This window comes from Pectinophora gossypiella, chromosome Z (genome assembly GCF_024362695.1).
Source record: "Pectinophora gossypiella chromosome Z, ilPecGoss1.1, whole genome shotgun sequence".
NCBI classification, from domain to species: Eukaryota; Metazoa; Arthropoda; class Insecta; order Lepidoptera; family Gelechiidae; genus Pectinophora; species Pectinophora gossypiella.
In genome coordinates this window covers 25012392-25030759 of record NC_065433.1, presented here as the reverse complement: position 1 = coordinate 25030759, position 18368 = coordinate 25012392, and the positions used below count along the sequence as shown (strand labels likewise).

At 36.0% G+C, this 18368-nt stretch overlaps 1 protein-coding gene across 1 annotated transcript; it reads right to left on the bottom strand.

Annotated features, from left to right (window-relative positions):
* Window positions 1-2451, bottom strand: LOC126379761 (uncharacterized). Its single transcript, XM_050028579.1, has one exon. It carries the CDS (start codon window positions 2449-2451, stop codon window positions 1-3), a length of 2451 nt encoding a protein of 816 aa, XP_049884536.1.
* Window positions 2452-18368: the final 15917 nt, after the last annotated feature.

Sequence of the window (18368 nt, the reverse complement as noted above, 5' to 3'; positions counted from 1 at the left end):
TTAGAGTTGTAAGGTAATCATTAAATTGCGTGTCCATTCCCTTATCTTTTGAAGGGCTCGAACCGCTGCAGTCCGTCTTGGTCTATTTATTTCAGGTTGTTGTTCCAATGATTCATTGTCCATTATTTTATCATCATCATTTATTAACTCATTAAGTCTGTTATCATTCTCATTTTCATTCTCAGTCACTGCCGTTTTATTTGTCACATTCAAAATATCATAAGTTCTTTCTATGTCTTCAGTACTTGCAGTTCCATTGTTGCTGCATGTATCTATATGGATATCATCTACGTTTTCTGTCACAACATCAGGTGTATTCACTGACTGTTCCGAAGGCAACCAAAGGGGTTCTGAATTCTTGGTAGTATCTTGAGGTACTGGATCATATTGTTCCTCATCTTCGGCTTCCAGAGGATACAAGTGCGCAATAGATCGCGTAAAGATAGAGTTTCCTACTTTAACTTGAGCTACTCTAACCAATCCATCAGAGCCTTTGATCAAAGAGATAATTTTCCCGACTTTCCAACCTTCACGGTTTTTATCTCCTTTGATTTGAACTATCTGGCCTTCTTGCGGATTTAACTTAGAAGTCACACGTGGTTGTTTAAGCGAGTGATTATATCTCTCACGTAGACTTGGTAAGTAGCGATTTTGAAACATTTCTTCGAACTCTTGTAGTATTGTACGAGCCTTCTTCCATCCTTTAATTAAGTTGGTCTTCGTTGATGTACCTTGTATTGGTAGTCCATTCTGCGCGGTCTCCATTATGAGACATCTGCCAGGTTGAAGAAAATCAGATGGTTTCAAAATAAACTCTAGTTCTGCATCAACAGAGGTTAAAGGTCGCGTGTTTAATACAGCTTCTATTTCTTTTACTATCGTTGACAGTTGACTATCATTCAATAGGTGTTTTTGTAGTGTTCTACGCATACAGTGTTTCACTAGTCCTACTAGTCGTTCATAGAAAGCTCCAAACCAAGGCGCAAGTTCGGGTATAAATCGCCATTTTATCTTATTTTGAACACAGTATGGTTTAGACACTATGTCAGATATCAATTTGAAGTGTAAGGCATTGTCAGAAGTAATAAGTTCTGGTACTCCTCTAGTAGAACACATTCGCCTAAGAGCGGATAGTCCTTCTTCAGCTGATAAATCTTGCACAACTTCTAAGTGTATAGCTCTAACTGCAAGGCATGTAAATAGACATATCCATCTTTTGCTGGTACCTGTCTCTGTTTTGACCAATACAGGTCCTAAATAATCTACTCCAGTAAACGTAAAGGCTTTGCTATAATTAACCCTTTCATATGGCAACGCAGGTGTGGGTGGTAGTTTGAAGGGTCCACCGCCATGCTTCGAACAACGTGGACATTTCTTTAAGATCTTCAAAACTTGTCTCTTGCCTTGCGGTATCCAGTAGGTTTGCCGAATTATACTTAGTGTATGACTAGCACCAACGTGGTAGTTCCTTTCATGTGTATCTTTGATTACTTTATTGGTAAAGTTACAATCCTTAGGTATTATCATAGGATACCTCTTATCAAATGACCAGTTGGCATTCCTAAACCTGCCCTTGCATCGTAAGATACCATCTACATCTTTGAACAATCCAAGGTTACGACTGAGACATGTTTCTTTACCGTTCACTTCCTCTTTAAAATATTCTGACTGTATTTTTCTAATTTCTTCCAGTGTATTATGTGAGTCAGTTTCTATTCCTCGTTCCATTAACTGGTGGTTGTCATGAGAGTTATCTTCATTCTCTACAACCATTGACTCAGGGATCTTATCTTGTACATCATCAGTACTCGTCAGATCCTCCCCAATCAAAAAAATTGTATCACTCCTTGTATGTGTAGGCCAAGTATTCGGATCTTGAAGTAGAAAGTCTGGTCCTGTTAACCACTTTCTTCCGTCTTCGATAGAATTCGTTGGTCTAGTAGCTGCATCAGCTGGATTAAGTTCTGACGGTACGTATCTGACAATCAAGTTTTTATTACGTTTTATCTCTTCGATCCTCCTTGACACAAATGGAGTCAATAGCTTATTCGAGTTGAACCAATCAATGACAATCTGACTATCAGTCCATAGCACTTGCTTGCTTACATTCAAATTAATGAATTTAGTTACATATTGTATCAGACGACTTCCAATTAATGCTCCAAGTAACTCCAGACGTGGTATTTTCAAATGTTCTTGATCTTTGATTGGTACGAGACGAGATTTGCCAATCACAAAACTCTTCTCATCTTCTCCAACTACATAAACCACTGCTGCATAAGCTCTGGTTGAAGAGTCCGTAAAGCAATGTATTTCACAGTCGTTACTCTGCGCATTTTTCAGGTAACATCTATCTAGACTTACTTCCTCAATTTCATTCAAATGTTGTTTGATGTCAACCCATTTATCAACAATATCTTTGGGTAATGGTGAGTCCCATTTTATTTTCATTTTCCATAAATCTTGTAAAAGTAATTTAGAATTATATACAGATGCAACGCTTTTTAGGATACTTTTCTTAGTGTTTATTTTGAAGTCCCTTAGGACATAATGCTTTATTATGTCCAAATTGTCCACAATATTGGCAATTTTTCTTTTTATTGCAGTCACGTACTAAGTGACCAGTTTTAAAACAGCTAAAACATCTATTTCTGCCTTTTAATTTTGCTTTCCTTTCATCAATTGCAGTAACTTTATTGCATTCACCTTTGTGATCTCCATCACAAAATACACATGACCATTTCTCCTTTTTGCCTCCATGAAATTTATTATTTCTTTCTCCATTAGAATCGAATTTCCTTTTAGTTGGTTTATTATTTGGTCTTGAATTCCAAGAAGACGATCTAGGATTCGCAGTGTTCCATTGCCTCTTATAGTGATTTGTTCCATTAGAGTTATAATTTGTTCTTGGATTATTGGCCTCGTTCACATGTAATGTTTCCACCGTATATGGTGATGTCTCGTTTGAAGTATTCACTTGAGTAACTCTGTTCGCTTCTTCCTTCGCTGATATTACTATGGAGAGTTGTTTTAATATCTCTTCTATCGAGTTTGTTGCCTCAGCATCCAATCTCATTTTGATTTCGTAAATAATATCAGTAGGAAATTTTTCCATAATAAGGTATTGAATCGGATTGGTATTAGTATTTTCCTTCATAGACTGAAGTATTCTAAGGTGCCTTGAGACTTCGTCTAAGGTTTGTCGACTCTCTTGTATATTTCCAGCTCTTTTAATCATGGTAAGTGCTTTATGGTGAGCATATATGATCTCACTGTCTTTCCCATATCTTGCTTTTAAGGTATCAACTGCAAGTTTATAACTACGGTTTGTTGTATCAAATCCATCTACAAGTCTTGCCGCATCTCCCTTGAGTGAGCTCTTGAGATAAAGCAGCTTGTCCACATCATTTAAATTTCTTCGTCTTATATTAGACGTGAACTGATCCCAAAATGAATGCCATTCGAGCAGATTTCCGCTGAATTCGGGTAATTTCAAATCCGGTAACTTGCTATAACTTGATGATTTATTAACTTCTGTCGAGGTTGAAGGTTGATCCGCTTGAATTTTCAGCTTGGCGTCCAACTCTGCCAAGACTTCTTCTCCTTGTAGTTGATAAGTAGTGAAATCTGATATCTCATCAGGGTCAGGGTTATTGCATATTTTGAAATAGTTATATAGTTCACATGTAAAGCGTGACAATATGGCTGTAAGTTTAGTTTTTATAATTTGTGCCTTTTCAAGATTATGCTGATCTATTGAGATCTATCAAAGGCAGTGACCTTGATCAGTTAAGTTCCTTATTTCTTGGACAAATTTGGATAACCTGTTTATCAGTATTTCTTCCATTGTTAGACATGAATTCCTGAAAACAAGTTCAACAGTGCACCAATGTACAGAACATATTATACATTGATGTAATGTACAAACACATACACAAAGGAAAAACCTATAAGGTAATTATTTAATTAAATATCTATACTGTCACATAAACATCAATAACAAATTATAGTATTCAATAGTATTTAACTTTAAAGTACTCTTATCAGTAGATAAGATTAAAGTATTAATAAGAAGTATTTTGCTAATAACTTCCCCTTAGCATGAATTAATCCATACATTTACATACATTCTAAAGTTTGGTAGGTATTTTACTTTAAAACATTTACTTCATACTCTGCCTACCCTCTTAGTAATACATCACGTAATATGTGTAGAATAGCGTCATAAAATTACTATCCCACTGATACATACATAAAGTTAACTTTTCGTGTGCGTTCGAGATGTTTCTGCCATATTAGAAACAATGTTTCACATACCTTATCCGTTTTGGTAACAATCAGTAGGTAGGTAGGTATATTTACCGCGTACCCACAGCTGCAATCGAGGTGGATCAGTATTCGACTATCCACTCATAACCGCTTATTATAAGTTTCCAATAAACTGCGGTGTTCACCTGTTAATAATAACGTAAAACATTGTAGACTATGACCGTTTTTCTTACAAAGATTCCCGACAAAATCATAATTATTTCAGTCGATTCTGTATAACTTGTTTACACTGAACGGAATCAAGTCAACTAGAAATCTAATTCAATACATACTTATTGAATATACACAACTTATCGAAATTACACTATTATCTTCAAACTAAAAGATATTTCTTTTCACGTAGATCGACCTAAACTTTCAATTGTTTTTCAAAACAAATGAAGTTAGCTTTGTTCGTAAGTATCAAGACTTCGTTATCATATAAGAAAAGTAAAAAATCTCAAAATTAGCAAGCGAAAACTAACAAAATGATTTACAATAATACTCACCAGTGTGTGACACACAAAATTAATCACTTTAAATAAGTTGACACTAATTATTAACAGATTTTATAGAAATTTTCACTTCCAACACACCTCCGTATAGAAACCACAAAGGACAAAAATAAAAATGTCCGCCATTGCTCTTATGTTGGTAAACCTGCGGTCAGCCGAGAAAATGTCTGATGGATATTTTCTTTTTAAATATTACTTACGTTACAAACACGTAATAATCTTAAACTTAAATTAGCTTAAAATTAATAACAATATTTACTCTTAATAATACCAGCTTATTTCAGAGATAAAGATATTCATAGTCGTACATACTTTCAGCGGAACATTCGCCATGTTGGTAATACGCACGTTCACGCAAACCGTGCTTATTCCAGTACATTTTGATTTCTGACAAATATTTGGAATTAAATATATATGTGTGACTTAATTCCAAACATAGTATAAAAATACTAATAACAATATTAACATCAAGCATATCATGAGACGGACCTTATTAGCTAGTTAGCTAAGAAATAGTTGTTCACGTACTATTCAGTTTGTTTAGTTACTTGACCTGGCAACAGATGGCGTTATGAGTCACAACTTTCAATTATTTTATAAAAAATTTAAAGTTTTCAGTAATGTCAGTGCATAATTGTATCATATTCATTTCGGATTCAACCCAATATATCTAAACATAAACTATCCCAGCATCTCCACCAAATATCGCCGCCTATAAAGTGACCTAAGAAGCTAGTAAACAGCTTAATCGCGACGACAGAACAGTTATGATAACAATTATGCACTTACTAGACTTTCACGTTGATTATGATATCTTCATTCATCTGTTCCCAGTTCAGCCAGGTTAACATAGATTCTGCTTCGCTTATCGGTCTGATATCGTTACCTGTTAACATAAATTATAATATGATTCCTTCTGCATGGAATCACCAAGTACCTCTGTCTATCTTGAGAAACACAATAATTATAAGTTACTTTGTCTATCTTGCAATTCGTGGTCACCACATAGCGTGGTATGTCTAACACAATGTAGACTGGCTTCGGGCAACACCCACTCCACCTGATATATCAATATCGGCGGACAATGCCATGACCCGGTCGAACAGAAACCGCAATGGAGTCCATATTGAACAACTTACAATAGATCCAAAGGCTCACCTGTATAACACCAACACCACATGTGAGATACAAGTTGGCTGTATACCACGTTACAGCCTGAGACAGTCATCTTCCCCGGGGGAAACCCAATGATGAACATTGGGTGAACCACATTTATAATAAGCATTGCAAATAAGTCCTGCATACAAGCACCGACAGATCCATACATCTACCTCCAGTGTATGTCTCTTAGACAAAGTAACATCTAGGGATGTAGCACCAATAAAAACCATGTAGTAATAAACTACTAAGAAACTATTCTAAGGTACTTAGCTTTCAATACATATCTGGACTCCCTCTTTCAACACATATTAATTTCACATCTCAAAATTATATCTTCACGTGGGAAGTTTGAACTTGTGAAAAACAGTTAGGTAACCATAGCAACTAGATAACGATATCAGAGACAACTTACCATAGACTAATCAGTATTGCTATATTACAATATGTACATCTCGCGGAAACGCCGCGACAACTGTTTCATTTCATGAGTTTAACTCATGAATCCTGAAATTCACACGTTATAAACTTTACATAATCCGTTTGTTCCCAGCTACTTTCGGGCAAACTGCTTTACATTGTTATCTAGTTAGTATTCAGATGGTTTTAGTCACTTGCTGAATTCTTACATGAATAACTAAAACTTTTTCATTACATTTTTATAAAGAGCTTTTGCTCATGATGGTATGGTATTCTAGTATAGGCAGAGCGACAAGTTTTTAAAAGCGAACTTATTAGGTATTTTGATGTCAGTCTGTACGGTCATGAGTACTAATATGTATACATACACTTTGAAACTATGTCACATTAACTTTTTTGACAAATTAAACCGTAAGTCTCATTAAATGTCATATATGATAGTGCGACGTGGTTCTAAAGTGGGTACATGATATTCCTCATGACTAACAAGGAGCGGCAGGGTTGTTAAATATAAAGTACAGAGAGGACATGCAAGTACATTACCGACGTAAGTACGTACCAACGGTACGAAAAGTATAATAACTTAGTTATATGTTATACTGTGTAGTAGGAAATGAAAATGAGAAGGTACTTACTTATGAAATAATGTAAACGACAAATTTGACAATCACTGTATATATATAATTCATAATTATTAAATCTCCCCTAGCCTCAAAAGTAATCTATCTGTCTTGGGACCCGAGATAAATTCCAATGAAAACACAGGGGTCATGGGAAATTAAGCACGTGGTAGACAGCGAAGGTTGAATAGAACCATGACTCCTTTTATTGCAACTAGTCTCATCTTGGAGCAAGGGATCGCAATAAAATTTGCTCCCCTCATTTCGAGTGGTAAAGTACCTACAGCGGCGTTGCATGATGGTCTCTCTTGATTTAATATTGTGGCTTTCAAAGGCGTACCTAGTTTTGTTAGTGATGTGATAAAACTAATCTTATATAACGATTTTTAAAATTCAAAGTAGTGTAGTGTACTACGCGTGATGTCTGTAACTTATTTTTTTCATCATAAACCTCTATATAACTTAGAGAAGATTCTGAATTATTCAGACATTAAAATATGTAGATACACATAAATACCCGCCCAAAGAGTTTCAGTACCTAAACCTAGGAGTAAAATAAAGTAGCTGTTTATTAATTTTTGCTACTTTTACTTTATTAATTTATCTGAACATCTGAGGTACTTATACTTTATTCAGCTGTACAAGTGTTCGCATTCGGTTGGAGCGATTCATCAACGTCTTCTGAGTTGTCGAATCATTTGGATGTACTAACTTCAGGAGTGTTCTCTTTGATGTTATTTCACCTAAATCACAATAAAATTATAAACTTATTATTTTATTTTGTTTACTAACAAGGAGATAGGAACTGAATTTGCACTGTAAACTTATTTATTTACTTTAATTACAAAGACACATGACATGTCTTGACCGAACATAGATTTAAAATGTAAAAACAGAAAGAAACGGAATGTTGCCGCATTACAAGAATATTAAATACTTAAATATATTTACTTGTTGTAAAAGTTTCAGCTTGTAATGCTCGCGTAGAATTTTACGTAATCGTTGAGGTTTGTGTTTTGGTTTATTTGAGGGATCAACTGGAGAGCCAGCTGGGACTTTGTTTCTTTTTTCATTCGGAAATCCTTTTGTACTTAATACCGGGCACACGCCATCTTCCGGTTCTTGGTGGAAAATCGCTGTCCACAAATACAGTAATTTTACTGAACCTAATTAGGTTCGAGCCTGTGCCCACTATGATGCAAGAGTCATTGATATGATAAGCCCGTCTGGAGTTATCAATGAAAGCAAATAAATCATGATGGGTCTAAAAAAATGCTTTTGCTTGTTGTTGATTTTCAATTAAATTAAAGAATAGTAGAATATTTTATTAAGGTTTATTATTATCATATCTTTTTGTTGAGAGTTGTGTTCGATATCAGTAAAGAAAATATACATAACATACATACATAAACAGCCCATATATGTCCCACTGCTGGGCACAGGCCGCCCCTCAATCAACCGGAGGGGGTATGGAGCATACTCCACCACGCTGCTCCAATGCGGGTTGGTGGTGTTTTTTACGCCTAATAGCCGGGATCAACGGCTTAACGTGCCCTCCGAAGCACGGAATCATCTTACTTTTTCGGACAATCAGGTGATTCAAGCCTGAAAAGTCCTTACCAAACAAAGGACAGTCTCACAAAGTGATTTCGACAATGTCCCCATCGGGAATCGAACCCGGACCTCCAGATCGGGAGCCTAATGCTCTAACCACTAGACCACGGAGGCTGTTAAAATATTCCTGTTATATTTATAGCATCGAATTGGTCGACATAAATTCGAATAACATTGTAGGTAAGTGCTAGCGGAAGAAATCACACCTATAAATCATCTTCAACAAATGTTGTGCCTACATCCGACAAATGTTTGAACTGCTTTGTGCATTTTTCTCATATTTTGTTTCTGAATATAATATTCATATTATCCATGATAGTCCAATTCGGAGAACGTATGACTTACATAGTAGTGTCATGGTTTCGAATCTCGACTCGAGCGCTACCACCAGCACCCACTAAATTCGACTTTGTGAGTTTCAATTCATGTTTGGATCTTTAATTGATATCACGTAGTTTCCAAAATTTGGGCCCGGTTAATAGATTGCCATTAACTGGGCCCAAATCTTAGCCTATTGAGCCTAGCCCTCTATTACAAGGGACTTACACATGGCTACTCTTTCATATATGTGATGTTTGATACATAGGTACATCTTTGATACACGTGTGATGTTATATTATGTTATACCTATATTATAAGAAATTGCAATATTACTTTCATTTGCCTAATTCCTTGTGCTAATTCCGGCATCATATTATGTTTCATGTATTTCTTTTAATATATTAAGGAAATCATTTAACACCTGACAAGATAAAGGCCTACTGTAAATGGAAATATCGCTGTCTCACTGAACCTATAAACACGATTACCTTAACGAGCAATGCCTCTGAGAAACATATGTTTGAAATTACCAAACTGTTAGAGCTTCTATTACGCTTATTTGGTTTGAAGAATAACAATATGATAATTATGTTCTACGCTTGAAAGTGGTTATATTTTAAAAAAGCAGCATCTACTAATTCTAAATGCCTGCTTAAAATTGTTGAACGCAACTTTACAAAGCAACTTCTAACATCACTGAAATGAAATAAATACATACACTTACATACATATAATCGTGCCTATTTTCCGTTAGAGTAAGTTCTATCAACCGTATCATACCTCTAAAATCACACAACAACGAGCCTGACACAACACTTTCGTTTCCTCCACTCTCATTAAAATTTTCATCGCCTGTTTAGAGTACTCTTGACCTGGCCTTTTTCAAAAAACATTCTGGATTTGATCACATTATTCTCCTATTCAGACTCTACCACTTGCACCCAAATCATGAATCTGTTTCGTAAGTCTTCTCTTCTTGTCCAAACTATCTAAGCATCCCTTTCTGAATTCTCGTCAGCACAATACTCCCTTATTGCTTATTCTATCTTTTAATATTACTCCTCGACGCTCACTGAAACATTTATTGTACACTTCTAAGTAATGTAGTGTCAGTTTGTAAATATGTATTACCGCTAAAAGTCAATTTTCCAAGTGTCACCTCCGTGACATGTTCAACAAAAAATATTCTAACACATAATTTGAAATTATGTCAAAACTATAGCCTTCCTACACCAAGTAGTAGGTTCGATTTGTTCTCAATAGTTCGATCATTGTACAATAGCTACATAGAATAAAAGCTTTCATATACTTATAGTAGGTATTATATGTATAAGTATGATTTATTGGTAAAAATTAAGTCACGTCAAAATTACAATCATGCATAATTAGATTATTTGTAAATATGATATCTTGGTACAACTATACCTTGCCTTTGATCAAATACGTAGATTGAAATTATTTTTCTGTCTTGCTTATCTCAACAAGCTTAATCAGAAACTAAAAAAGCTTATAATGTTTAAAAATTACAATTGTAAAAAATGAGGTAGAACCATAAAAATATTCATAAACATAACTTTGAAATGAAATGTACATGATTAAATATATTTTTTCTCTGTCTTACTTATCGCAATAAGCAGAGAGAGAAAAAACTTTGAATTTGTGTATTCCACCAAAGATATGATATGTCTATAGGACATTATATCAGGTACAATGCTTACAAAATAATTAAAAAAAAAATTAATAATCAAATACTCAATGTAACAATAATTACCGCATCTTTTCTAAAAAAGTGCCAGACACCAATTTGTCCGCATATTAATTGCATTTGAGCATCAATAATGTAATCGTCATTAATAAATCAGTTTTTCTCCTTTTACAACATTTCTTTGAAGTAGAAGGTCTCTGAAGATTGTCATTTCGAAATGAAGACAATAAGGAATCGTCCCGTAAAATATGTAATATTTGCAATAAGTTTACATGGCCTTTCGTTACAAGGTTATTTATTTTATGGTGCCATCCTTCAACTGCATTATTTGTTCGGTGGCGTTCGCCATAAACCGACCAAATTCTACGGTAATCACCCTTCATCCAGTAGTTATCGAAATAATGTTTAAACTTCATCATGGATTCACAATTCTCCATCATTTCTTTTTGAATATACACCCATCCTGAAACAATTTCATTTTCTGGAAGCAATGCCAAGTTGGCGCATAGTGAAATTATTCTTCTATAGCGTTTGTCTTTACTCAAACCCAGGGTTTTTGCTTTACGCTACAAGCTGTTCACGTAATGGTAGTAGCAACCTTTGACTGTAACATTCAATTTTTTCAACGATTTCATTGTGCCTTCTTCGAAAACTATCGTGAGTTTAGCAGGCGTCCACTCTGGAATTCGGGACCCAATTAAATCAAATAAAATTGAGTAAGCTTTTGTGGTCCTGTGAATCATGAAAGCGGACACCAAAGGGATGACGTTCGTGTTATTTGTATCACTGCTGATGTCTCCCTGAATTGTAAAAAGTTGCTGAAAAAGTTTCGGACATGATTTAAAAGTCTCATCCATTAAGAAGTGTTTAATGTTTTTGACAATTTCTCGGGCATCACTGGAACAAAACACTAATATTCACATTTTTTTATGACGGTAATCAGCGAGTAAGAAATGTGAAAAAGTACTGGGAACCTCGACTTCCTCAACAGTCTTTGCGTTTATTTTTTCTACGTGTGGTAACTTATTTCTTCTTCTATAAATGCGTGACTTTATTTCACAAAATTCAGGTACAATACTCTTTGAAGCTAAATGCAGGCCTTGATTTTTAATGTAATTAAAGCTCTATTGTAGACTCTAGGAGCTGGTTCTCTTCATTATTAAGCATTATTTATAATAACATTGACTGTATTTCGTGTTTCATCTGGATTACATTGACCGTAGTGGGGTTTCGACTGTAAATTATTAGTTAAGTCCTTAAACAAAATAAATGTTAAAAATATAGGAATTAATGGATGAATTCTAAGGTTTATCTGCACATTAAAACTATTACAAATAAAAATACACATACAGTATATGTAAATATACATACAACAAATATCATTATACTTATAAAATGACCAAGACTTACCATATTCATTGTGACGGATCCAGTGCATTTTAAACTTTTATAATTTTTGCACCGCCAAATGCTGTAGCCATTTTTGTATTTACGCATTGAATAATATTGATGTCCTTCTCATTACAGAATCCTTCCACGACCACTTTTTATTAATTTCACTTCTTTAGACATAATTCGGAAAATATAAACAGTAAACTAAACAGGCACCACGAAATAAACATTGCTACTGCAGAGCATTGACAGCGTAATACCTCCATTTCGCGAAACCTCAAAATATTACAAATATCATGTACCCTCAAAATAAGACAAGAGAACTATGACCACAGGGGCGTTCAGTTAAATGTTTATAATACTAAACTTATTATGTACATACCTAGGTGCTATAGGCATAGATGCATTTAAGGAAATGTACCAGTGGACGACTTCCGGATGACATTACAATGATTTGTATTATTGAATCTGTTTGTATTGTTTACTATTAATTTACTTGCAGTCGAATTATTTAATTCTCACTAGTTCGACGATCGAACTAATGAATTGACCTAGTGAGAACAAAGGGTAGGTTCTATCAACTCTGACACTTAGATATATAGATATATATAGCATTTTCCTTCTTCAGACTGGTACCTAGTTCAAAATTATTATCAGTTTGCGGATTTGTGTCGTCAGAAAGCTCCATTGTTGCAACTTTCATCTTAGCACAAATCCATTTTTAATTATTCGTTTCAAGTGCCAGTGTGTGTCATGTGATGAAGCGATAGACAGTCCTCAGATGTTATTTAGGGAGGTTTTACATTAGTAATTGTGTACGTTATTTTGTGCTCTTGTTCAAAAATATTTTCTTTTATGTAATTGTATCTTATAATTCTAAGTAGATGAACAATATTATACAAGTTACAGTGAATTGACAAAGGGTGGCTTATTCTGATAGGATGTATGTAGATTGACATAGGTGCTAATTCCTCTAAACACCATCAAATTTTATTTTAAGTTATACCTGTCATTTTCTTATCCACTGTTTTAGGCAATTTTAGGCAGAAATTTAAAAAGCCATCCCAAAATGTTATATTAGCCGATAACCCTACAGAATTAAGTTACGTCAAATGGGTTGCATATGAGAAGATGCCTATTTTATTCGTTGGGGTTATTCATTCATTTTAAAATTATCCATCCCTTTTCTTTTCGGCGGATAAGAAAATGATGGGTATAACTTAAAATAAATTTAGGAGAGGTCTGCAGGAATCGAGGCCATTAATAAGTTAATTTCTGACATGTGTATTTTGAAATTATATGAAAAGTGAAGTTAATTGCTTTTTAAAATAATTTCGCATCGTTAAAGCTCTCATCTACCAAAATAAAATACACAAATGAGCTACCTATTGAGATGTTATTAAATTCAATTGAATGTTGTTATAAATTTACAAGTCATTAGAGAGGTCGTTTCTAATCAAATGAAGCGGCAATCGAATCAAATCTATTTATAAATAGCTTAATTAATTTCGGCTTTCATCGCGATTGCTTGTCCATTCCATTTTATGGCCTTCATTTGTATCTCTGAAGAGGCTGTGATTGCGAACTTTGGTGCTAAACACGAGATTGTTAACTTCAATACTATCTCTTAGAAGTTTAGAAGAACAAAGATACTCCAGCTGAATAGACAAGTTTTACAAAATAATTATTTATTTTATATATTTGGGAAACAAACAGCTATAATATTACAATTACACCTTACATCTATATCTTATCGTATGCCAACCAGTTTCCACCACCTAATAGTACCTAGAACCTACAAATAATAATATTTAATAAAATTATCTCATACACGTATTAAAAAAGTGTCATAAGTTTGCTTAACAGTGTTTGACACTTTATTGTTATTTATTTGCTTATTTCTATTAAGATTCTGTTCGATCTTTTACCCACTTAAATGTTCAATGCAGCATTTTGGATAACATAACATAACATAACAAATACTTTATTGCACAAACAGGAATAAACAAAAAAACAAAACAAAAATACATGGTTTGTGTAAAGTTTAAGAAGTAAGAACATTCTTTGTTATTTCACTTTTATATGTGGAAGCTTGTAATTGGCCAACAATGTAATTGAAAATGTTAGCTCCCTGAAGAAAATAAAATACTTAAATAAAACGCTTACTACGCGCGCGCGCTACGCGTTTTACTTTAATAAAGTATATTTGTATTGTATTGTATAAAAATGAAGTATAATAAGCCGGTTTTGAATGATGTAGCAGCCTGTCATTACTAGGTAAGTATGAATGAGGGACTTTCCAACCGACGTTCCGAAAACACACGATAGATGGCGTTGTCCACTTTTAACGTGATAAACTACCTATTTTCTCATTTCTGGGGTACATAATTATTCAAAAATGTAATGTAATGGCAGACGCATATATAAAACTAATTGTTGCTTGAAATTAATTCTATAAGTAAGTAACAACCCTACAAACAGTACATTTGACGACTGTGAACTTGATGTTACCATCTAAGGAGATAATGCATGTTAGCTGCGATGGTAGCTGATGAATATGATGAATATGTTGTGGACTGTATTACTAAATGAAATGAAGGAATAAATACTTAGCTTTGAGATATATTTTTAATGTATTATCACCAATGATCATCAAAAAAGCACAGGACGTAAGCACGAAACAAAACCAACATAACAAAAACGTCAAAAAGAAGAAATATAAAAAAAAAAACATATAAAAAGATTATAAAATCTGCGAAGAGTTCACAACATCCTCCCCCTCGTGCAGCATTGCACCAATTTTCACAATCTTTTTGAGGGGGCGGCGCAGTGTGCCCGCAGCTGTGTCCACCACCCTGCAGACTCCGTCTCGCCCGGAGTAAAGCTGGCTGATCCGTCCAAGTGGCCACAATCCTCTGGGCAGTGACTCGTCGCAGATAATCACTGTATCGCCAACTCGAACCGTTGCGTCAGTCCTGGTAGGCTGTCTAGGCTGTAGTGTCGGGAGCACCTCACGCACCCAGCGTTTCCAGTACAGGTCGGCGAAAGCCTTACTTTCCTCCACTCTGCTCGGCCAAAAATGTTGCAGTCTGCGGTTTCCGGCGTAGGTACCTGAGCTAGCAACCCTCCGTGTAAAAATTGAAACGGGGTCGGGTCGTTAGGCTCCACGGAGACGTGCGTGCAATGTACCTAACCTGAATTCATGCAATAAACATTTTTTATTATTATTATCATTTCATCATCATCAGCCCATTGACGTCCCCACTGCTGGGGCACGGGCCTTCCCTATGGATGGATAGGGAGATCGGGCCTTAAACCATCACGCGGGCCCAGTGCGGATTGATGGTTATTAACGACTGCTAATGCAGCCGGGACCAACGGCTTAACGTACCTTCCGAAGCACGGAGGAGCTCGAGATAAAAACTTTTTTTTGTGGTCACTCATCCTATGACCGGCCTTTGCTTTACCTAAAGTTGCTTTACTTCATCTATCGCAGACCGTGCGTGTTTACCGCTGCGCCACCGAGCTCCTCAGCCTCCGCCAAAAGCGTCGCTAAAGTCTCCTCTTTGGGCGACCTCTCCTTTGAGCGACTCTGAGGGCAGAGTCGCTCCCAGGGCTACCTTCACGGTTTTCACCATCCTCTCCCACGCACCTCGAAAAGTGGGGGCCGCCGGGGGTATAAAATTCCAGCGGATTGCCTTGGTAGCCACGAAGTCTCGTACGTTGTCGTTGAAAAATTCTCGAAGAATCCGATTATCGGAGAATATGGTATCTGGTTGTCCTCTTCTAGCTATGAAGCGACGAAGACTCATAATCGCCGAATCAGCGGACAGGTAATGCACCAATTCCAGATGTAGTGCCCTCGGCGTGAGACATGTTGTTCACGCGCCAGCTCACGTGTGTCAAGCTCTTGTTCACGCGCCAGTTCACGTGTGGCAAGCTCTTGTTCACGCGCCAGCTCACGTGTGGCAAGCTCATGTTCACACTCGAGTCGGCGACGGAGAGCGAACGCCTCAGCTGCAGCCTTTTGTGCCTTGATGGTGGCAGACGACCGTGACGACCCACTACGAGCGCTACGAGCGCGGTCATCGTCGGCTGCCGATAAAGGTTCGGCGTGCTGCGGAGCTGGGGCGGGAGCGTGCTCAACCGCCTGCGTGAGTTTGCTCTTGCTACGGGTAAACATGACTGCTGCCAAATGGGTGAAAAATCGAAGCGTAGCGTAATAAAAATGCGCTAAAATTAGTGTAGACAATGTGTTTCCTTTACAAACTAATCGAAATGAGAGAAAACGGAAATGTCAAATAAATGAAATAGGGAAAATAGGAATGATTACTACCGATGAAGGACCAAAATGTAAGCTACGATGGTAGCTGATGAATATGTTGTGGACTGTATTACTAAATGAAATGAAGGAATAAATACTTAGCTTTGAGAGATATTTTTAATGTATTTTCACCATTGTTCATCAAAAAAGCACAGGACGTAAGAACGAAACAAAACCAACATAACAAAAACGTCAAAAAAGAAGAAATATAAAAAACATATAAAAAGGTTATAAAATCTGCGAAAAGTTCGCAACAATGCAAATAACGTAATAAACAACTTTTTTCAAACATACTTAATATTAGCATTCTATTATTATTAGGCAATAAAACCTAATTATTATTTGTTGAAGATTACAAAAAATATTTTGTTACAAACGTTATATTAAACGCCTGAACCGATTGTTTACGCAAGACATTGAAACTTGAAGTTTATGTCAGGCGTTCCTATATGATTGAAGCCACTGAAGGGCGTTTCCTTTTTCTTTATACGAGCATACACTGTATAATATAATATACTATGTAATATCGTTTTTAATGGAATTAATTTGTATCTTCTGATTTTTGTTCTAACATATCACTAATATGATGATATAGCACCTACGCAAACAAGCATTGCGCATTCATAGCATTGTCAAGATATAACTGTTAGGGGGTTTATCAAGCCAGCATATTTTTTTAAAGATTCTCTTCGTTCAAAGAGATTATAAGTTATTCGGCCCCGTAGAACATAGAGCTGGTTTTTGTTGACAGCACAAGTACAGTCTTTTCATTTGCGGTTATTCAGCGGCGGCGGTTCATATAAAATTATTTAAATATTTAGAGAAATAAATGTATTTGCGATAAAGCACAGAGAAACAAAAATCACGAACAAAAGTCAATATCACCGTTCAGGGTTCACACACAAGCGAGAGCAAAAAGATTTTAATTATTTGTTTTTTTTTTAATGAATAGTCTTTTTGTTGTTTCCCTTGGGTAGCTAGGCTTATTAACCAAAGTATAAAAGATCGAGCAAGTGACTCAAACATCATCCCCCACTATACCAGGTTGATCTTGCTGCACCTAGAGACTTATTAAAGCCACAATACTGAATTCCATTAACAAGGGTTATTGCTGCATTCAGGTTTGTCAATTCACCACCCGTTAATGCATTCAGTCTCCCCTATGGAAAGCCAGGGTACTTTCTGATGGCTTTTCCAGCAGTGACTAAGGCTGTTAGTCCGGAGTTTGTGGCTTGTTCTAATGTTAGTCTCACTCTAAAAGCAACCTCAAAGATATCAGTCAACCATCTGTCCAGAAGGGTGCTTTTTCAACAGAGATGTGCTATGCAGCTATGCTGCGATGATGTATAAGCTGCGCTACGAAACTATCTGACCCTTTCCATGAATACTAAGCTATGCAGCTGTGCGAGAAAGATGCGCTGCGAAGATGCGCCTCCGCAAAGTAGCTGTGCTACAAGCTATGCTACGTATCGATAGTACTCTGCTTGGAACATAGCTAAAGTACGCATCGACAGCACGCATCCATCACACGCATCGATAGCACGCATCCATAGCACGCATCCATAGCACACATCTACGTATAACACGCATCCTTCCATATAAAAATCATATGTTAGTTCAATCCGTTTCCACCGGTGCTATGCTATGTGCTCCAATGAATATGATTGGTGGATATCAAACGCATCCGTAGCATCGTAGCATAGAACATCTCTGGTGGAAAGGCACCCTAATGATTGGCTGATAAAGCATCTTATGTATTCCTCTTATATGTGTTTTGTGATTTGAGATCCTGACTTCAACAGCATTGACCTTACCATCAGTGCTTGGGAATACCCCGCCATTGACCATGACATAACAGGTAAACATCTTTTAATATGACCAACCAACCAACCTCTTTTAACATTACACATACAAATTTTCCATTTCGAGTGGTTCTTTAAGAAATTACATATTCAAATAGTACTCGTATTTATGCCAGGCCTTTCTAAATT